Here is a 23,228-nt window from a genome sequence, read left to right on the forward strand (position 1 = left end):
AGAGCATGGGAGTAAGCGGGGGTGGGGGAGGAGCAGAGAGAGAGGGAGTCAATCCCAAACAGGATCTGTGCTGTCAGGGCAGAGGCTGATGTGGGACTCAAACTCATGAACAGTGAGATTATGATCTGAACTGAAATCAAGAGTCAGACGCTTAGCCGACTGAGCCACCCAGCAGCCCCAAAACTCTTTTCTTTAAAGCCAAGTTCGGGGCGCCTGGATGGCGCAGTCGGTTAAGTGTCCGACTTCAGCCAGGTCACGATCTCGCGGTCCGTGAGTTCGAGCCCCGCGTCAGGCTCTGGGCTGATGGCTCGGAGTCTGGAGCCTGTTTCCGATTCTGTGTCTCCCTCTCTCTCTGCCCCTCCCCCGTTCATGCTCTGTCTCTCTCTGTCCCAAAAATAAATTAAAAAAAAAAAAAAAAAAAAAAAAAAAAAAAGGAAAGAGGCGGGATGGTACACTGAAAAAGCAGCTGACCAAATCAGCAATCAGGAGACCCTGGGTCTAGATCAAGCTCAGCTGAAATACTAACCAGTTGAGTGATCCGGGTTAGAAAAAGCCATGTGTCTTAGGCTCCTCATCTATAAAAGCAGCAAAAAGGAGGCCAGTTCAACCTATATTATAGAGTGCTGAAGGTCCAAATAAGAAAATTCTATTGGGGGGGCGCTTGGCTGCCTTTGTTGGTAGAGCATGCGACTCTTGATCTTAGGGTCCTTGAGTTGGAGCCCCATGTTGGGTATAGGTTACTTAAATATATAAAACCTTAAAAAAAATTCTATGGAGGGCACCTGGGTGGCTCAGCCGTTAAGCATCTGATTTCGGCTCAGGTCATGATTTCATGGTTCGTGAGTTTGAGTCCCACATCGGGTAAGCTTGAGCCCTGCTTTGGGTGAATCTGGGCCCCAATTTGGTGAGCACGAGCCCTGCTTCACGTAAAATAAGAGCCCGCTTTGGGTGAGCTCCATTCCTCTCTCTTTCTCCCCCTCCGTTCTTCCCTCTGCCCCTCCTAGGATTCTTTCTCTCGTTCACTTGTTCCCCAACCCCCCCCCCCCCCCGCCAAATCTATGGAAACATAAATTAGCACAGAGCCCGATGTGGAGCTTGAACTCATGAACCATGAGATCATGATCTGAGCTGAAGTCAAGAGTTGGGTGCTTAACCGACTGAGACACGCAGGTACCCGTATCATGTGTAACATTTCTAAATGTGTTTAAAAGCAGCAAAGTTCACGGGGCGCCTGGGTGGCTCAGTCGGTTAAGCGTCCGACTTCAGCTCAGGTCACGATCTCGCGGTCCGTGAGTTCGAGCCCCGCGTCAGGCTCTGGGCTGATGGCTCAGAGCCTGGAGCCTGCTTCCGATTCTGTGTCTTCCTCTCTCTCTGCCCCTCCCCCGTTCATGCTCTGTCTCTCTCTGTCTCAAAAATAAGTAAACGTTAAAAAAATTAAAAAATAAAATAAAATAAAAGCAAAGTTCTAAACTCAAAGCCAAGGTATATAATGTTAAGGCACTTCTAGAGCCAACAAGAAGGAAAAGTCCCTACAAACGCTTCCATTAAAATAAAAATTAAAATAAAATAAATAAAATAAAAATAAATAAAAATACTAGAAATAGGAAGGGGGAGAGAATATATTCCACACTGGAATACACAAAAGTCAGGAGGGAAAGAGTTCTCAAGGAAGAAAGAGCCAAAGGGCCACACATTTTCACAGGGTGAAATGAAGAACTAGTCTGTACTCTAACCTCAGGCATGAACATAGTTAAAAAAATTTTTTTTAATGTTTGTTTATTTTTGAGAGAGACAGAGACAGACTGCAAATGGGTCAGGGGCAGAGAGAGAGGGAGACACAGAATCTGAAGCAGCCTCCAGGCTCTGAGCTGTCAGCACAGAGCCCGACATGGGGCTTGAACTCACAAGCTGTGAGATCATGACCTGAGCCGAAGTAGGATGCTCAACCTACTGAGCCACCCAGGTGCCCCTGCATGAACATAGTTTAAAGAAGGTAACATGATTTAAAGCTGCATGTCACACACTGACCAGAGAGTGTTTATGAGAGTATAGAGGCATACTGACAAACTAGACAAAATAAAAGCAGTATACCATCATTTAAAACAATTTGATTCATTCTAATGTATTTTTTTTGTGGCTGCATTATAAGAACATTTTTCTGTTAACTATAAGATAGGTACTTATAGTAGCATTAGTCTTTCAATTTCAATCAGCCATGTTGAGGTTCTGGGGTGTTTTTCTGAAACCTTTTTATTTACTTAGGTTTCTGCTAAGATGCTCAAGGAACTTTCCAATATGTGCCAGACAGCTTTATAGTGACAGAGAATGACTCTACATAAGAGATTGCACCGATATACAAAGAACAAGGCCTCTCCCAGGCTGTTTGGAATTTTGAGGCTTGGTGGGTGTTGAATTTTTAAACTATAGCAATGATAAGGGCCAATTTAAAAAAAAAAAATTAAGTTTCTGTTTATTCGAGGGATTACAAACAGGAAGATTTATCTATCATGTCTAAAGCAGATTTTTAGGGATATAATTCAATAATTTTTTTCCTATTATTTCTAATAAGAAGGTAAAATGATATTGAAATCATTTTCAACTATTCTAAGTGGTCAAACCACTCTTTTCCCGTTCACTTAAAATTCTACAAATTGTACAACTATAGTATGAAAATGCCAATCTTTGAAGCCTTTCTGCTCTAAAGAGAAATCCAGAGGTTCAGGAACTAGATTTGGTGATACCTACATAATTACTTTATTTACTTAAAAAGTACTTATTCTGTGCCCTAGTTATACACAAAATACTCAATTAGGTGCTGACTGTATATTTTATGAACAAGGTATCATAAGCCATTATTTGTCACTACTTGCAAGTCTTCTAACTTGTAATGGTATTTGTTTTTTGCAAGGTGGGGGCAAGGATAGAAAAGCAGAGAGTCAAAAGATTTGATAGTTTGCAGAATGAATTGGACAGAACAAAGAATGGTAAAAATACAGGGGTAGATCCTGCAGGAAAACTAGAGGGGTCTATGCTTAAGAACTATGGCTACATTTTCTCAGCATAGATTTGGCACAGAAAACAGAAAATATAGGCACGGAGACTCTAAATAGCCTTGCATTTCCAGCCCTCAACTTTCCTCAGAGGTTGGAAAGCAAACATGGGACATTTGCAAAGAACAGGAGATGGATTTTACCTGTTTGTGGTGCTCAGAGTTGGCTGCCTCTTGCTGTGAGTGGAATGAAAAGTAGAGATTTCAAAAGGGCAGGTAGAAGGCCCATGCTGGCTCCAAATGGATAGCACTCGGCCCACCGAGTAGGGCAGAGAACAGAAGACCTTGTCTGCTATGGAGGCTGGAGATCTTAACCCCTTTAAGCCTTGTGTAAACTGGGTCATGAAGAGCCTCTGCATTGTAGGCATGTGACTGGAGAAGCTCCGTTTTTTTGTCCAGATTCGGTAACATCCAGGAGAACAAAGTGCTAGAAGTGTGTGAAGGCCAAGGACAGAGCAGCCTGCTCTGGTCTGGACTATGGCGGTGCCTCCATAGTCTTGGAGAGGACCTGGAGGCTGTGAAGGAGCCTGGGCATATGCCTGACCATGGGGGCCAGTGTCTTCCCTGAATGTGGCCATCCCAGGGCAACTGTGGGATAAGAAGAAAGAAAAGGTCCATTTGGGAGGTTGAGACAGGCACCTAGGGGCCTCTCCTAAGGCGAGCCTGGCTGGAGCACAGTGCTCAGGAAAAGTCCTTGGGGACTCAGTCATGCACTCAGAGCCCGATTTCATGTGAAAAGACATCGGGAAAATTTCGGAACCAAACAGCAGTGATGGCACCTTGTTGCTCAAATCTATGAAGCTCATTTTGATGGCTTCGAGCGAATAAAGTGTCAAGGGCTTACTGTTAGGTCTCTTATCCCATCCACTAGATGCCAAATATGGATTCAGCTGCATTGTATTGTATGAAAATCCATCCAGAAACCTTTTGTATCTGAGCCGCTTGTAGCTTTTAGCCACTGGAAGAAGTTCAGAGGAACATCGCCGATATCTTAGTTTCTGGGTCTTTGTGGCGGGGACCAGTCTGGAGGCAAGAATGGACAGCTTGTTTAGTAAGGCTGATTCTTTGGTAGGCTTCCTAACATTCAGGCTCCTCAAGGAATGGCACGGAGTCACCTTCTGCTTTGGTATGTGGCTCATTAAGCTCCTGGTTGGTACTGTTTCAGGTTCCAATTGTGCGGGTGCAGACATAGCACATGAACTGAGAAATCTGTGTGCTTTTGTGGGAATGGTTTCAGAGGAACTCTTTAAAAAGGCAGAACTTCTGATTTTACTTATTTTTTTCCCAATGTTGACTTGCTCCTGATAGGAAACTTTCTTACATGTTCGATGGGGCTGCTTCTTTAAGGGAAGCACTCTTTTCTGATATGAAGTGTTCCCAAAGGCACCGTGTATTTCATCACATCCAGCAGAGTTGGGGTTTTGTGCTTTCTGAAGGGCACCACACAGGCAAGGATCTGTGTATGACACCATGTCTGTTTTTAATGGATGGCACAAGCTTTCCTCCTTTGGATTTTCCAGCTTCTGAAACTGTGCAGCAGTGCTGCCCTTGGCTAGCTTTGCTAGAGTGATTTCCTTCATCATGGTGGACTCACCTTTGCAATCCTTAGTTTGGTTCTTATCTTGCACTTCATCTGACAACACATTAGATGATGCACATTGTTCCAATATCCTGTGTGCGTCTTTTTGATGTAGATATTCCTCTTCATTCTGCAACATGTAGTCCAAAGCCCTCTGGATTTGTAGCTCTTCAGTATCACCAAGCATCCTCTGGGATTTAGAGTGGGTCTGAGAAATCTCTCTCCCTTTATTATTACCAGCTTCTCTGGTGATCATCTTCTCAGACTCTTCACTGACAGTTAAGTAACCCAGGGGTCCCCTCTGATGTGCTTCAGTTTCTTCTCCTTTCAACTTAGTTTCTGTTTCCATTGTCAAAGGCAAATTTTGCATACTGCTGTCTATTCTGAGTCCTTCACTAGAATTACTCCCATCCCCTGGCGCTCCTTCCTTTGTCTCAAGCAGGACTGTGCGGTGCTCTATGTTTTCACAAAGGATTTTACCATCTTTTGGTTTAAAAGGTTTTTTCAGCTCAGTTTCTCCACTATTAACATTACTTTCTGAATTTTCTTGAGAAAACAGATACAAAGGCATTGTCTCAATGGATTTCAGGCTCCCTATGGGAACAGGGCTCTCATCCGGGCATCCAGAAGACAGTAACTCTTCTGAGGAAATTCCAAACGTATTTTCCTTGTCAAACTCAGAATTTATTTCCAGTCTTGATCCTTCAATCATTCCTTGTGTTTCTCTCAGGGATGCTTCTTTAACTTGCTCTTCATGATAAGTATTATCTAAGGACACATTTATACCATCAAATATTTTTGTATTTGATTCATGATCTGCAACAGACTCTATCTCACTGGCACAAGAGTCTGGACACACTTCCACTTCACAATCTTTTAATGATCTGCATACTTTCTCTTCACATGATTTTTTCATTTCCAGAGACTCCACTTTAGAGGAAGTAGCATCTGGAAAATCTGAGTCCTGGTCAATCATTCTGATAAATGCAGCATTCAGTTCTCCTCTATGAGGCAGAGTACTCACTGAGGTATCCTGTAACGTCAGTCCATCTTGTCCTGCACCACCATCAAGGGTACTAGATGTCTGTAAGTCCAACATGCTTTCTGTAGACTTATTACCACAGTCTGTGTAGACAGTGTCTACCATGCCATCTGTGGACTCCTCACAACCAGAAATATGTCCATCGTCTCCTTTCAAATTGCCTTTCTTTGAACTACCACCAGACAAAGGGTTGTTACTGCCTGAACCAACTAACAGATCCTTTTGATTGTTGCTTATCTCTCTGTTAGGTTCTGTAACAGTCTCCCTCTCATCACCATGTAGTGTCTGCTTAGCTGGTTTATCTTCACTTCTGCATTCATCTGGTCTGTTTTGGTTACTCTGGCAGTCAAGAACTTTATCTCCTTTTTGATCAAGAGTTTCAACTGCTTGGCTCATGGTTTTGAAACTGGAGAACATAATAGTAGGAGACTGGTCCAAAAATTTTTCAGGGCTTGGAATGTTTGCAGATAAATTTAGTTCTGGTGTGGAACAGTCAGAGATGTTATACTTGCAAAACACGGTCTCTTTAGGTACATCCCATTCCTTTGCTTTCAGACTTTCCTCACGGGGCTGGGTGTGACTGGTGGTGGGAATGGTTTTGTCTGAAGCTTCACTACTTAACATGCCTACTGGTGTATCGTTTCTGATCTGATTTCCTGGGAGGCTGCCTTTAGTTTCTCCCCTAGCAAGTTCACTTTCTTCTGATGTGTAACCCACTTTATGGGTGCTACTTTCCGTGCAGACTTCTCTTCTTTGGGAGTGGTCACTGCTGTGCTGAAATGCATCTTCACACTTGGTTATTAAAGAGTTCTCAACTTCTAGGATGATTCTGCTGGACTCAAACGCAGCACAAACAGAACACATGCTCTTTTCTCGTGCATTTTTATTTACACAATGAGAGCTAGAGAGATCCTGAGATTGAACACTTTGACATTCCATAGCAGAGACCTCTTGAGGCAAGATTGCTGATTCTTTCTTTCTTGAGAGAAGGCTGGAATGTAGATGTACTATTCCTGAATCAGCCATCTTGTCTTTTCTTTCTAGGCTTCCTGGTTTGATGTTTAAGGTGGGATTGTTTGAAGAGGCACCACAGGTTTTGTCACCTGATGGAGAGATGTCTTTCATTTTTGTTTTGATGGGAATGGTCTGGGTATCAGCAGTGACATCTGCTCCATCCTCTAATGGAGGGTGATGGCTCTGTTGGGAATCCTCGCTTGTTGCTAAAGGCATCTCTTTGTTAGCTGACAACTTTGCATGGTCTTGAGAATTAAGCGGCACTTGATTTAAAGCACATTCACTTTCTATTTTGTTTATAACCAGTTCATTGGTACGAGGAAGTTCATTCATCTCACAGGCAGTGCTCTGCTCATCTAAATGTGAACTATCGTCCAGTGAGGTCTGTACAGCTTGTTCTGACTCAGGTCTGTAATCAAGTTCTAGGGATAGTGGTAACTGAGCAGTATCTTTCTTGGGTTTTGACACCTCATTCATAGGACTTATCTGGTCCTCTGGCATTAAACTCACAAGGGATTTCCTTTCATTCAGAAATTCATTACGTGATGCTTCATTTAACGGGGTGTTGCCTTCCAGATTTTTCTGGGTGCAGACTAAGGAGTTAGAGTCTTTACTGTAAATCTTTTCAGTTACCATATTGGGCTCTATAGTGGTTGTCTGTTCTGGCTCTTCAATCTGCATTAAGGAGGAAAAACTGTTCTCTTCAGAGTGTCTGCCTGGATGGCTCATATCTGTAGAAGTTCCTCTATGGTCCTCATGGTTTGTCAAGCTACCTTGAGTGTCTAAAGTGATTTTTAAGTCATTTTTTTTTAACGTTACTTCCGTGGCTTCGGTGAAAGAATTGGGCACTAAAGAAACAGGGCTGTCTGTATGGATACTGTCTTGAACGCAACAGTTACCATGAATATTCACTTTTGGGGAGGTAACAGTCTCTTTTTCACCAGGACAATGACCATTAGCATCCTCTTCTGGTTGCCTGGCATTAACAAGAAAGCGTTCCCCTCTTTCACTCCTAAGGTTCAAAAACTGTTCATTTTCTCTTCTAGTAGCCAAGTTCTTGCTTTGATCACCCCCATCAAAACAGGAATTGTCTGTCTTCTTAGCAGATCCCTTCAGCAAGCCATCAAAACCACATGTTTCTAAGGATGTTGTTCTGGATTCTGGACCAGACAAACTTGATGAGAAATATGAAATGTCAGAATTTTCTTCTAAGGGTTCTACACAAACTACATTTCTTGTGGCCCTGGGACTGCCATGGGCAAAACTGTGGTTTTCATTATGGTGGCCGAGAATCTGTTGGTGATTGTCATCTGCTTCACAGACAAGGTTTAACTTAGACAACTCTTCCTTCTCACTGTCCACTTTGGAAATGGCACTGTTCCCTGGTAATAATGACAACCAAGAAGGACAAGTTTTTAATTCTTCACATTCTTTTTCTTTAGAAGATGCTTCTGTTAATCCAGGGTCCACAAAGATTAAAGGCTCTAGGGAAACTAATGTGCTGGTTTCTGAAACCTCACCACTGGTCATGGTTTTGTCTACTTCTGGGTATTCGCTGCACCCAGCTGAGAGACCTTTACTCACATTGCCATTCTTGTGTCCTTCATTATAATCCGTCTTAGTCCCATTGACCTTCATACCTTGTACTTCTTCAGTAGATATAAGCAGAGTTCCAGTTGTAATTTGTACATTTCCTTCTGCCCAAGAGAAATAAATCCAAATAAGTATGCAATCATAAAAAAAACAAAACCGTGTGCTATACTTTCATGAATTTAATCATGCAACCAACAGTGACAAAAAAGATCCAACTCAAAAAGCAAATTACAAAGTTAGTACACTGTACCATTGGTTTTGTTCTTTTATGCAAAATATGACAGAGGGCCATAAGTGTACTTGGCAGAAAATAGATAATTTTGAACTAACACCCTTCTCTTGGTATTAGTAATTTAAACGTACTTACATACCTAGATAATTAACTATAATAAGGAGACTTATATGTAATCCAGAGTCTTAAGAAGCTTCCATTCTAAAACATTAATAAAGAAGACCCACAATAATAGCTTATATTATTCAATGACCATCTTATTACCTGAATAATACTAAATTAATCATGAATAAATTACCTCTTTGAAAAAGAACAGTTACACACAAAACCTATGTTAAAGAGATTAACATATAAGTTGAATATTAGTTTTGAACCAAATTACTTACAGTAACTGCTTCCCTACAAAGCTGGTCATGAGCTGGTAATTATTGAAGCTGAGTGACAGATACATGTGGGTTTAGTATACTCTCCACTTCTCAATAAATTAAAAACTTTCTACTATGAAACATTAAAAAACAAACAAAAAACTTTCTAAGAATGTAAATGCAATTCATAAAGAAGTTTTATTGTTCAGAATTTCTCTGAAATCCTAGGTATAAGATGCAGTATGAAGTTCCCTGAACTTGTTAAACTACAAAAAAAATTTTCTTCCTTGCTCTTTTTAGAAAACTAGCACAAAGTTATATACATGTAAATTATGTACATATTTGCATGCATACACATATGTTAACAAAATACCTGCACTAAACAGATAAAGCTAAATGCAAATCAATCTTCAACCTAAAGAACTAATTCTCACTAGAATATAAACTCCATGAGCGTAAGGGTCATGTTTATCTTGGTCTCTCCCTTTCCTTATTGCCCAGCATAATACCTGGTATATAATAGCACTCAATAAATCTGTGGAATTAATAAATGAATACAGTTAGGTCAAACCAACAAATGCTATCACTAGTGTCTTCCTAGAACTTCCTTATCCATTTCTCAACTGATACTGACAGCAGCAATTCTGAGAGAAAGAACAGCAACTCTGAAGGCAGGTGGGTTCTGTGATCTTACTTACCTCACTGAGTCTGTTTCCTCCTTTGAAAAAGAGGAGAAGTACACTTACCTCAGTGCTACTTTGAGGATTAAATTAAATAACACATGTAAACCACCACCTGGTACAGTGCCTGCCATTTAAAGAAAAACTGCTTTTCCTTTGCTCTGCTTTCTTTCTTATCTTACTGGACCTGAGAATAGTTAAAATGATAAACTTAATGACTATGCTAGGATAGGACACAATGTTTAAAAATGTTTGGAGTCAGCAAATACTTGATGGATAAATGCATATTGGATTCCACAAGTTTGTACAGATTCCAAAAACATAAGGTAGTCTCAAAATCCTAATGCCCTACATGGTATTTGTCTTTTTGAAACCAGCCCACTTTCTACATCATAGCAGACAATTCTACCCTATTTAGAAATTCCTAACTGCATTTACCCCAAATGGTTTAGTGTATCTCTTCTCCAGACACTATGGCATTCATTAAACCATTTGTGTAAATTCTGGGCTTTTCTACTCTGTTCCAGCACCATCTTAGTTGAATCCTTCATTATAACTTCTCAGGAAAGCTGTAAAACTCCTCCCTCTCCAAACTGTTCACTGTGCAAAGCCCTGAAGGCAAGATTCTCCCTCAGAGCCCTTACCTGCTGGAAGAATACCTGTTCTCAACTTAGTTGAGAATCTTAGGGAGGAGGTAGGGGAACACTCATTTCCCAGGTGGTATAATGCTGAAGGCTGGCTGGGGAACAGGGGTTGTGTACTGCTTGAAAACAAAATGATACTCTGCTTACTCCTTTACTTGACTGATTGACTGATTGACTGACTGGGGGAGCAGGCAGAGAGAGTAGACAGTCCCAGGTAGAGGATGTGGGACTTGAACTCACAAACTGTGAGATCATGACCTGAGCTGAAGTCGGATGCTCAACCAACTGAGCCACCCATGTACCCCTCTTTTACTTGTGTTTTTTTTTTTTTTTTTATGTAGAGACTTTTTTTTTTTTTTTTTAATTTTTTTTTTTCAACGTTTATTTTATTTTTGGGGACAGAGAGAGACAGAGCGTGAACGGGGGAGGGACAGAGAGAGAGGGAGACACAGAATCGGAAACAGGCTCCAGGCTCTGAGCCATCAGCCCAGAGCCTGACGCGGGGCTCGAACTCATGGACCGTGAGATCGTGACCTGGCTGAAGTCGGACGCTTAACCGACTGCGCCACCCAGGCGCCCCTGTAGAGACTTTTTTTTTTAAGTTTATTTATTTTGAGAGAGGGAGAGAGGGAGAGAGGGTGAGAGGGTGAGAGAGAGAGACAGAGAGACAGACAGACAGACAGACAGTGGAACAGGGGCAGAGATAAGGGAGAAAGAGAATCCCAAGCAGGCTCTGTGCTGTCACCACAGAACCTGATGCAGGTCTCAAACTCATAACTGCACGATCATGACCTGAGCTGAAGTTGGACACTTAACCGACTGAGCCACTCAGGTACCCTCTTTTACTTTTTAATTAACCACATTGACTTTGAAATCTCAAAGAATTTCATTTCATTTTATTTTACACGTTTATTTATTGACAGAGAGAGAGAGAATGCAGGAGAGGGGCAGAGAGAGAGGGAGAGAGAATCCCAAGCAGGTTCCACGTTGTCAGTGCAGAGCCTGACGTGGGGCTTGATCTCACCAACCATGAGATCATGACCTGAGCTAAAATCCAGTGTCAGATGCTTAACTGACTGAGCCACCCAGGCTCCCAAAGAAGCAGGAGTTTAATGATCACTGAGGACCTAATACCCAACACTGACCTAGGCACATATCAGGTCAATGATAGATGTTGTCTGAATGAAGTTAGGAAAGTTGTTGAAAGTATTAGGTATCCTCCCATCCAGCAACTTCACTTCTGGGTATATATTGAAAAGAAATGAAATCACTATTCTAAAAAGATATGTGTACCCCCATGTTCACTGCAGCATTATTTACAGAGTGAGACATGGAAACAACCCTAAATATCCACTGATGAATGAATGGATAAAGAAAATATGGCTCATAAAAAAAAAAAAAGTACATATGTATATTGGAGGGTGAAACATGTATTCTGTGAGGTATGCGCCCATTTTAGAATCACAGGCATTTCATTACCTCAGCTGAAGGTCCTTAGATTTGTAGTTTTATAACCATTGAAAAAGTGTTTATGTTTGCAGAATTTGACAAACTAATCCTGAAACTCAAATAAAAATGCAAGGGAAGGGCACTTGGATGGCTCAATCAGTTAAGCCTCCGACTTCGGCTCAAGTCATTATCTTGCGGTTTGTGAGTTCCAGCACCATGTCGGGCTCTGTGCTGACAGCTCGGAGCCTGGAGCCTGCTTCAGATTGTGTCTCCCTCTCTCTCTCTGCCCCTCCCCTGCTCTCACTCTGTCTCTCTGTCTCTCTCAAAAATAAACATTAAATTTTTTTTTTTTTAAATGCCAAGGGACACATAATAGCCAAAATGATCTTGAAAAAGAACAAAGATGGGAGACTCATGCTTCCTTTTTTTTTTTTTTTTTTCTAAATTTTTTTAACGTTTATTTATTATTGAGAGATGGAGAGACACAGAGCATGAGCAGGGGAGGGGTAGGGAGAGAGGGAGACACAGAATCTGAAGCAGGCTCCAGGCTCTGAGCTGTCAGCACAGAGCCCAAAGCAGGACTCGAACTCACAAACTGCGAGATCATGACCTGAGCTGCAGTTGGTCGCTTAACCAACTGAGCCACCCAGGCGCCCCTCATGCTTCCTGATTTCAAAAACAAAGTTGCAGTAATGGAAACAGTCTAGCCCTGGCACAGGACAGACATAAAGAGCAAGAGAATTAGAACTGAATGCCCAGAAATAAACTCTAACACATATAGTTAGTCAACAGATTTTTGACAAAGCAGCTTTTTAACAAATGGTGAATGGTGCTGGGGTAACTGGATACCCACATGCAAATGAATAAATTTGGATCCTGTCTTATACACAAAAATTAACTCAATGTAGATCAGAGACGTAAATGTAAGAGCTGAAACTATAAAACTCTTAGAAGTAAACACAGAGTATTTCTTTTTTTTTTAATTTTTTTTTATTTTTAACGTTTATTTATTTTTGAGACAGAGAGAGACAGAGCAAGAGCGGGGGAGGGGCAGAGAGAGAGGGAGACACAGAATCGGAAACAGGCTCCAGGCTCAACACAGAGTATTTCTTAATGATATTGGTAAAGAGTTCTTAGCTAAGATGCTCAAACACAAGTGATAAAAAGAAGACTGATAAATTGAACTTCATCAAAACTAAAATCTTTTGTGCTTCAAAGGAAAACCAAGAAGTGAAAAGGCAGGCAACCCACTGGTGGGGGAAAATATCTGTAAATCATCTATCTGATAAAGGATCTATATTTAGAATATATAAAGAATTCTCATAACTCAATAATAAAAATGGGCAGAGGGAGTGTAACTCCCCATTCCTTAGGTACAGGCATAGTGACTTCCTTACAAACAGAACAGTATGGAAATGGGGTGAGGGAAGTAACCTGACAGTGGAGAACACTCACAAACACTACTTCATGTTTATAGTATGTGCCCTTTATATATGATGTGATGAAAATGGCACTTTACCTGTGTAATTTTCCTCCCCCAAACCTGTAACTCCACTCTTATGATAAAAACATAAGATAATCCCAATGGTGAGCCATTCTACAATATACCTGACCAGTAACCTTCAAAACTCTTAAGGTCTTCCCAAAACAAGGAAAGTGTGAGAAACTGTCACAGTCAAGAAGAGCCAAAGGAGACCTGAGGACTGAATGCAATATGGTACCCTGGATGGGATTCTAGAACAGGAAAAGGATATTAGGTAAAAACTAAGGACACTTGATTAAACTTCAGTTAATAATAATGTATCAACATTGTACAATAACAAATGTATTTACTAATACATTAACAATAGAGGAAATTGTGCATATTGGGGGTGGGGGTGTGGTTAATGGAAACTCTGTATTATCTGCTCAGATTCTCTGTAAATCCAAAATTCCTCCAAAAATAAATTATTAATTTTTGAAAAATTAAAAAAAAAGCAAAGGCTTTAGACATTTTCCCAAAAATATACAAATGGTCAATGAGCACATCGAAAAATGCTCAACATCATTAGTCATCAGAGAAAAGAAAATCAAAACCACAATACCACTCCACATGCATTGAAATGGATATAATTTAAAACAAATCAGAAAATAACAAGTGTTGGACAGGATGCAGAAAAACTAGAACCTTCATGTGTTGCTGGTGGGATTGGAAAACAGTGCAACCATTTTGGAAAATAGTTTGGCAATTCTTCAAAATGCTGAACAGAGTTTCCAATAACCCACCAATTCTACTCCTAGGTATCTACTCAAGAGAACTGAAACCTTATATTCACACAAAACCTGTACATAAATGCTGACAACAGCATTATTCGTAATAGCCAAAGAGTGAAAACAACCCAAATATCCATCAGATAAATGGATATGATTAAATATTATTCAGCCATAAAAATTAATGAAGTACTTTAAAATGCTAGATCATGGATGAACCTTAAAAATCTTTATGCCAAGGGGTGGCTGGATGGTTTGGTTGGTTGAGCATCTGACTTTGGCTCAGGTCGTAATCTGGGTTCATGGGTTTGAGCCTCGCGTCAGGGTCTGTGCTACAGCTCAGAGCCCGGAGACTGCTTCTGATTCTGCATCCCTTTCTCTCTGCTCCTCCCCTGCTTGTGCTCTGTCTCTGTCTCTCAAAAATAAGTAAATGTTAAAAAAAAATTAAAAAAAAAAATCTTTATGCCAAGTGAAAGCAGTCACAAAAGACTGCACATTGTAAGGTCTCATTTATATAAAATATCCAGAACAGGCAAATCTATAGAGACAAGAGCAAATTAGTAGCTGGAAGAGATTGGGGTAAGGAAGAATGGGGAACAAAGAATGAATGTTAAGGGGTACAAACATGTTTCTTTAGGGAATGATGAAGAACTGTGGTGATGGCTGTGCTCTATATTTAAGAAAACCACTGAATTGTCTATTTCAAACAAATGAACTTTATAGTATGTAAAAATTATACCTCAATACAACTGTTTTTAAAAGAGCACTTACTCCCTGATCGTAATACAAGTAACATAAAAAAACTTAGACTTTTTTTGGTGTTATCTCCATATAACCATAATTAGGGACAGACATGCTGGAGGTTGACAAGGATTTAACAGTATTTCTGTCAAAGCCTTTTTCCTGGATCAAAAAATCAAGTGGTGAGACTGGGGCACTAAATATGACATTCATTTTGGCATATCCTACATCTTGTCCTCAGAAAGATGTGCCACGGTTAGCAATATTGTCATGTCTTATAAAATGAAGCTCTCCTGTGGGGAGGCTCACAGTGGTAGGTAGGAGGACAGTGGCAGACAACCCTACAAACTTTTGTCACTTCCTTAGCTTCTTCTGACCACTGAACATGTGATTTTCTAAATTACAAATGAATTAATAAAGGAGTTGAAAAAGGATCCAACTGCTTATCTGGAACTCATATATTGCTGGTAGGAATCCCAAATGGTATAACCACTCTGGAAAACAGACTGGTAGTTTCTTTTTTCTTAAAAAAATTTTTTTTAATGTTTTATTTATATTTGAGAGAGAGAGGGAGAGCGAGCACAAGCAGGGGAGGGGCAGAGATATGGAGACAGAATCTGAAGCAGACTCCAGACTCTGAGCTGTCAGCACAGAGCCTGATGCAGGGCTCGAACTCACAAGCAGTGAGATCATGACCTGAGCTGAAGTTGGACACTTAACCAACGGAGCCACCCAGGCACCCCTCTTTTTTTCCTTTTAAACTTTATTTATTTACTTTGAGAGAGAAAAGGGGGAGAGAGAGAGAGAAGCGAGTGTGTACTCCAGCAGGGGAGGGGCAGAGAGAGAGGGAGAGAGAGAATTCTCTTGGGAATGAATTTGGGTCCCCTGCACTGAATCTTGGGATTCTCTCTCTCCCTTTCTCTCTGACCATCCCCTGCTTGCTCTCCCTCTCTCTCTCTCAAAATAAAGAAAAACATTAAAAAATGTATCTATTCCCTCAAATGCTCTTCCAATTTCTTGTGACCCTCCTGATTTCAAAGAATTTCCAAATAAGCTTTCACAGAGATTGCTACTGTGGGAAGTAAGTGCCATATCAACCCACTTCCAAGGAACTCTTAGAAAGAAAACACAACAATAAACCCCTGATAATGTCAGTTCTATAAAATATTACACAGAATTACGAGGAAACAGTCATACTAAAACTCGGAACAGTGGAAAGGAGAGGCACCAGTCAGTATCTGACAGAAGGACACTCTCCCTTTGTGAAATGGCCCCTCAACTACCAACACCCATCACTGCTCCCCCATGCCCTCTTCTCACAAGTCTGCCCTACAGCAATCAAAAAATAAGGAACAATTGGGGTGCCCGGCTGGCTCCATCAGAAGAGCACGAGACTCTAGATCTCAGGGCTGTGAGTTCAAGCCCCATGCTGGGTATAGAGATTACTTAATTAAATAAGTAAAACTTAAAAAAAAAGAAAGGAAGGAACGATGGAAGGAAGAAAGGAGGAACAATCTGTGAAATAGCACCCTACCAATTAAAGATGACTTTTGGTTAACACAAATGTTCTTTTTTTTTTTTTATTTTTTTTATTTTTAACATTTTTTATTTATTTTTGGGACAGAGAGAGACAGAGCATGAACGGGGGAGGGGCAGAGAGAGAGGGAGACACAGAATCGGAAACAGGCTCCAGGCTCCGAGCCATCAGCCCAGAGCCTGACGCGGGGCTCGAACTCATGGACCGCGAGATCGTGACCTGGCTGAAGTCGGACGCTTAACCGACTGCGCCACCCAGGCGCCCCCACAAATGTTCTTTTAAAGGGTTAAATTTGTTCTAATTTCACCTAATTGAGCCACAGCAGACATGACTGTAAAGAACCTCAAAATTCTGAATACCATGCTAACTTGGAAGTATCGTGAATGGGACATTTATTTAGAGAAGAAAAAACAACACAGCATAGGGAGAATGTGGTAGCCTTAGGTTCACCTGCTGAACACCTCAGTGCAGGGGACTCAAATTCATACCTCAGCAAATTTACAAATTACTGCATAGTGCTGACCTTTGAGGTGCCCCCCCACTCAGAGGAAGCAAAACCAAATATAAATAAAACTACGTAAACAATTTACAGTGTACCACAGAGCAGACACTTAAAACAAAGGTATCAACGATATACCAGTTTTCATCAGGAAAACTTATATCTAATATGTGCAGGACCAGGATATGTGTGGGCAAAGTGAAAATTCTGGCAGCTGGGGTCCCCAGAGGGAATGTACAACCAAGCTTCCAAGAAACATCATTTATTTCTCAAGTCTGTAGTCAATGACAGGTTGACAGATGCTTGACCTTAACCCTGGCAAAGTGAGCTGAGATGCTGGCCACACTACAGCAAAGTACGTGCGTCTGTTTGACTGAAATCCACAGTGGCAGCCTGTGTGTTCAATTGTTTCAGAAGCCTACCTTCATAGAACCTTCCTTTCTGCCTTGCTATGACTGGCTAGGTCTCTGCACAGCAGACCTTGTTTCCTCATGTGTAACAAAGGCACTCCTTGGAAGGCTCTTTGGGGATTGAATGGAAGAATATATCATAGTCAGGCACTGGGTCACTGCTGCTGAAAACTCTAGTAGAGGTGCTGTTTTCAAGTTCCTCCATATCAAACTGAGAATAGTGCACATGACTTTGGGGGGAAAAACAATTCATTTTCCCAATTTAAGGCATTAAAGAAGAATAGTTATCAGGACAGGAAGAAAAGTGCCCCAAAGTAGTTTATCTGAGGATACTTTTCAGATGAGCTCATCTTACCCACGTCCATTGTGGACCAGACTTTTAGGTGGACAGAAACCAGGTAAGTCTGGGAAGGCAGATTTCCTCAGAAAAGCATTCCTCAGAAAATAACTGATTCTTCTGTCTCCTCTCCACCTTTTTTTAAGCATTTATTCATTTTTGAGGGAAAAAGAGACAAAGTGTACGTGAGGGAAATGCAGAGAGAGAGGGAGAACCCAGAATCCAAAGCAGGCTGCAGGCTCTAGGCTCCGAGCTGTCAGCACAGAGCCCAACATGGGGCCCAAACCCACAAACTATGAGGTAATGACCTGAGCCAAAGTCAGACACTTAACCGACTGAGCCACCCAGGCACTCCAGTTTTTTTTTTGTTTTTTTTTTTTAATTAAGTAATCTATGTGCCCAACACGGGACTTGAACTCACAACCCTGAGATCAAGAGTTGCGTGCTCTACCAACTGAGCCAGCCAGGTGCCCCCTGATTCTGTTTAAAGGCCAGTTCAGTGTTAAATGAAAGTGTAGTTCAACAGACACTAAATTTTGTGCTAAGATGTGGGTGAAAATATACCAATATACCGAAGACTCAATATAGCAATACTGAAGCCCCATTGAAAAGATATTTGGGGGTCGTAGTGCTAAAAACGGTCCCAAATAAAGCCCTAGGAACTGGGGGAGACATGTAAAAAGAACATTTCTGATCTTCAGAATTTTAACCTATATTGGACAGCCAAGCCTTTAAGCCACAAAGGAAATCTCCAGCAGCAGGAAGCAGGGTAATAAACTGGGACAAGTGCCCTTTCTCATAAGGACGATTTGTGCTTCCTTTTCTGTCTGGGCTGCCAAGAAGCAGAGTAGTCAAATCTGATGTTTTATCACAGTAACAACATGTTCGTATAATCAAACATACTTATTGTATTTTCTCTTTTTTTGGTGGTTTTGATTACATTTTTAACCTTAATTGCATAATATATACACATAGTCCTCTCTAAAGTTACCCAAGATTACTTTAAGCTGGGGACTGGGGAGAAGAATTTTGGCTCAGTACTCTGTGTCTCGGCTTCCTCCTCAATTAGTCAATCTAATCAATCTAATCAATCAATCTAATCTAATCAATCTATCAAACTAAAAGTGGTATCTCAGATGCCTATATCTATTCATTGTTTTGAGGAGCAAAACAATATTGGAAATATAGTTGCTTTGACAATTCTCAAGGTGGCCTGGAGTGAACCCTTTCTCCCATCCCTGCCTAGGGGAAGAACAGAATGCACTCCACAGCGCTGAACTGGGCAGGGTCAATTCCTCCCCATCCATGTTAACCCTTCCGAGGAAGCAGTTCAGTTTTATAAAATCAAATAAAAGATTTCACATCAGCAATTAAGGTTCAACCCCCCATCAATAAGGACTCATAAAAAAAAGTGCGAGGCAAACTGCTGTCAAAACGAAGGCACTGCTTTGGGTGGCTGGCTGGCTTATACAGTAGAGCATGTGACTCTGTCTCTGCTGCAAGTCCCACGCTGGGGGCAGAGTTTACTTAAACAAACAGGGGCACCTGGGTGGCTCAGCTGGTTAAGCGTCCAACTCTTGATTTTGGATCAAGTCATGATCTCATGGTTTGTGGGATCGAGCCCCGCTTCACCAAACCTGCTTGGGATTCTCTCAAAATAAACAAACATTAAAAACAAACAAACCCCCCAAAACCTAAGACATTGCTAGGTGTCTTCAAGTATGTCCATGGGTAATATCAAGAATTTCTACAGTTAAGTCCATCTTGCAAGCCAGGGACTTGCATTCCCAATGCACAACAGAAAATGTGAACTAAAACAGTGTGTGTAATAAGTGGAAAAAAGAAAAGAGTGGAGAGAGATAAATACCTTTGTTCCTCAAACAGTCTTCAGGGAGCCCTGTGCATAAATGTTCTTTGCTTGACTGCATCAGGAGGTCTTCCTGCAGGAAGAAAATCCAGTGGTCAGGGAGGATTCAGAGATGCCTGAACTCATGAATGCAAATTACCATCTGAGAAATTTCTTTATGATTCCTGGAAATCCGCTAGCAGTCACAAAGATTGGCAGCTAAAAGAAACCTCAAATTTAAAGAAATAAAATCAATAAAAACTTCCACTTTTGGGAGCACCTGTGAGGTTCAGTTAAGCGTCTGACTCTTGATTATGGCTCAGGTCATGATCTCACCATGGTGAGATTGAACCCTGCATCGGGCTCCACTCTGAGTGTGGAGCTTGCTCCCCATCTGCCCCTCTCCCCCATTCACACTCTAAAATAAAAAATAAATAAATAAATAAAATAAAAAAAATAAATCATCAACAACAACAACAACAACAACAACAACAACAACAGAAACCTTCCACTTCTCTAGAATTTGAGCTCGAAACACCAAGTTTCCTAAGGTCTGGACAATAATAGAGGCTTATTAATATGTTGACCTGCAGGTCCAAACAAAACCCCATTAATACCTTCTGAATCAAGAAACAAATTGCTGCAACATAATTTTAATTTCATCTGAAAGGAAAATAGCAACAAATTGGATGTATGTCAGTCCTTAACCATTCTAAAGATCATGTACTCATTTTCTTTCCAAACTTCTTAAAAGGGCTATTTTTTCTTTTCATCCCCCTTCATTTAAGGGAGAACATCCAAAAGAGGACACCATCACTGATAACCAGTTTTCTCCTACAGAAAGAATTCAGGAAAACGGGAGGGGGTAGTGGCAGAAAGTGCAGGTTGCAACAGCAAATGGCCTCAAGGCCTATGAGGTAAGGGTTGACCAGCTAGGAGACACTGACAGACCTAAGATGGCTGTTACACGAAGCTCTCCTGAGTCACCTCTTTTCCCCTGCCTTAAGATTAATTTTTTTTCATGCTGATTTAATTGGTAAGTATAAGATACTGACATGCTATGTATCTAAATCTATAGACACTGTTATTATTACGATTTCTCATCATTTTTACAGCACTTCAAACCAACCCAAAGCAAGCAAAAGCCATTTGGAGCCTGAGAAAAGTTCTGTGGTGGAAACAGAACCCAGGACTGAGAGGAAAGATAAAAGCAATGGTAAGCACAGGTAGATACAGGAAGAAATAAAACATTATCATTGCAACTGAGAGCATAGACTATTATATGTGAAGCTGGACTATTCTTTCATTTCCTTAGTGTGGAATACTTTTGCAAAGCATGAACTTAAAAACAAGTATCTCCCAGATAACTTATGGTAATACTACCATGTTTGACAAAGAAGTATGAGTGCTAGCATGATGTCAGACCCAACTTATTTGTAAAAGAGAACGGAAAGCAATTACTTACCACAGAAGGAATGATGGAATTAGAAAATCACCACTGAGCGACCATCATAGTAATAATTACCTCAACCAAGAATCATCAATGGCTGTTAAAACTAGTGGTTAAAAGTTTGAATGAGAGGGGCGCCTGGGTGGCGCAGTCGGTTAAGCGTCCGACTTCAGCCAGGTCACGATCTCGCGGTCCGCGAGTTCGAGCCCCGCGTCAGGCTCTGGGCTGATGGCTCGGAGCCTGGAGCCTGTTTCCGATTCTGTGTCTCCCTCTCTCTCTGCCCCTCCCCCGTTCATGCTCTGTCTCTCTCTGTCCCAAAAATAAATAAAAAATGTTGAAAAAAAAAATTTTTTAAAAAAAATTAAAAAAAAAAAAAATAAAATAAAAATAAAAAAAAAAAATAAAAGTTTGAATGAGAAACAAATATTTACATAGTTTCAAAATATCTCTCCACAAGATACTTAATCATTCCATTGGGGAAAATAGTAAATTCACAGTGGAGAAACCTGGCAGACCCCACTTGAACAAAGTGATGGACTTCATCTCCCCAGGAATGAAGCACCCCAAAGCCATGTGCCTCCTGAGAGGATATACCAAGAACCAGCATCACTTCTGTGGGAATCCTGCTGCCAAAATGCAAAATCAGAATCTAATCATGAGGAAACACCACACAAGCCTAAATTAAGGGAAACTCTACAAAATAAATGGCCCGTACTCTTCAAAAGTGTCAAGGTTAGGTTGAAAAACTGTTACATATTATAGGAGATTTGAGACATGCCAATTGAATGCAACAAGTTCTAAGGATTTTTCCTAGACCAAAAAAACCATTTTCTTTTCTTTTGCTATATCAGTGCAACAATTGGTCAAATCTGAATATGGTTTGTAGATTAAATAAAAGTACTTAGATCAGTGTTAACTGCTTGATTTTGATCACCATACTGTGGTCACATAACAGAATGTCTTTGTTTGCTAAGGAAATACACACTGAAGTATTTAGGCATCATATCTGCAACTATGCTATCAAATTACTCAGAATAAAAAAAGCAAATGTGGTAAAATGTTAACATGTGAGGAATCTGCATGAAGGGTATATGGGAATTCTGTGTATTATCTGCAACTTTTCTGTAAGTCTCAAATTATTTCACAATAAGAGGTTAAGGAAATATCTTTATTTGTAGTTACATTTGATCCTTTTTCCAAAATGACACTTCTCCTGGCTCTTCCAGTTCTCAGGCTGAATGTTTTGGTGTGACATTAGATGTATTTAGAATATTTTTTTCAGGCTAATACCTTATGGAAAAGACAGAGTGCTGGAATAAAATATTACGGGATGAGGAATCAGACAAGGCTCTGTTCCAACTTCAGGACTCCTACAGACTAGCTATATAATACTAAAGTACAAGCTAAGGTGGCTTTAAAAATAAATGGGGGCCATGTAACACCTAGCAAGACGTCCCATCAGGACTGGATGCTCCAAGAACAGAAGCACTGATCATCTGTTAGACCTTAGACACTTGTTATCCCTTTCTGTGGGAAAAGCCAAATAGGACTATCACCAATAGATCCTAGTATATGTCATGTGGAGTGACTAAGCTTTTCTGGGCCTAAAAGGACCTCTGCAAAGTGAGAGCTGAGCTCAGGTCAGCAATGTACAGGTTCCATACAGTTCCCTCAGATTGAACTGTGATGAGTTTGTACAACTAACCCTATCATCTCCAGCTCCTGGAGCGGCTGCTGGGATTTTAGTTTTGTTCCACCTGCTGCTCTAAGGTTCTTAGCTGGAGGACCTAAAATACCCTGGTGGAGTGCCAAGCCAACTGCTTCAGCCATGTCCCTTTCTTCTTGGTTAGTTACAACTTATAACAGGGAAGGAGAGAAGCAGAAGCTAAGAGTAAGTGATTTCCTTTTTCCTCTGCCTTGCTGACTTCTTTTAAAAAATTCTGAGTTAAGAACCCTCAGATGGTTGGAGACCCTGTAAAGTTTAAAGTCTCAAATATGATCAGAGATTGACTAGGTTGACAAAGAAAACAGAGTGTGAAGCTGAGGTCAGAAGTGAGAGACGCCTCCTAACCACCACCAACACAGTGGTGGGTGATCTCCATATTAGGCGGGAACTCTACCAAGTCTGGGCCTCAAGTGTGGATAAGAGGAACAGAACAGCCCACCTGCAAGCAGTGGACATAATGATCCTGTGACTCCCCCGTGCCCTCAAGGTCAGCTAATAATATAATAAACACTTGTAGAAATTTATCAAATTTTTTCCTATAATATTTTACCTGCTAAATATTTGAACTTTCAGGATTTCTAGATGTAGAGTCCTAAACATTTTCTCTTCCACCTAAATTCTGCAAAATCTATTTTGAATGAATTAACTTCCAAGATGAAAGTTTACATGGATCCTTCTTTCAACATCAAGTGAAATAACCACTATAGTTTATAACACGTTATTAACTGTATAAAATAAGAAATGCCACAGGACAGTACAAAGTCATTTTCCAAACTGCCAGCAAA

The 23,228-nt window shown here is 40.8% G+C and overlaps 1 protein-coding gene across 11 annotated transcripts in view; it reads right to left on the reverse strand.

The window, feature by feature from the left end:
* Positions 1-23,228, reverse strand: part of PRR14L (proline rich 14 like) — a 59,783-nt gene that overhangs the window by 19,178 nt on the left and 17,377 nt on the right. For 10 of the 11 annotated variants that reach the window (XR_009250402.1, XM_058690918.1, XM_058690916.1 and 7 more), the window contains 2 exons: positions 19,289-19,361; positions 3,194-8,381 (listed from right to left, as the gene is read on the reverse strand). Coding sequence is in view for 10 of the 11 variants with exons in the window: in XM_058690918.1 (XP_058546901.1) it covers positions 3,194-8,381; positions 19,289-19,361 (5,261 nt within the window). In the remaining variant the exon portion in view is untranslated. Of the gene's footprint in view, positions 1-3,193; positions 8,382-17,439; positions 17,557-19,288; positions 19,362-23,228 lie in introns of those variants that run through there. The other variant, XM_058690924.1, reaches the window with a different exon arrangement.

This window comes from Neofelis nebulosa, chromosome 11 (genome assembly GCF_028018385.1).
Source record: "Neofelis nebulosa isolate mNeoNeb1 chromosome 11, mNeoNeb1.pri, whole genome shotgun sequence".
Taxonomy (NCBI): Eukaryota; Metazoa; Chordata; class Mammalia; order Carnivora; family Felidae; genus Neofelis; species Neofelis nebulosa.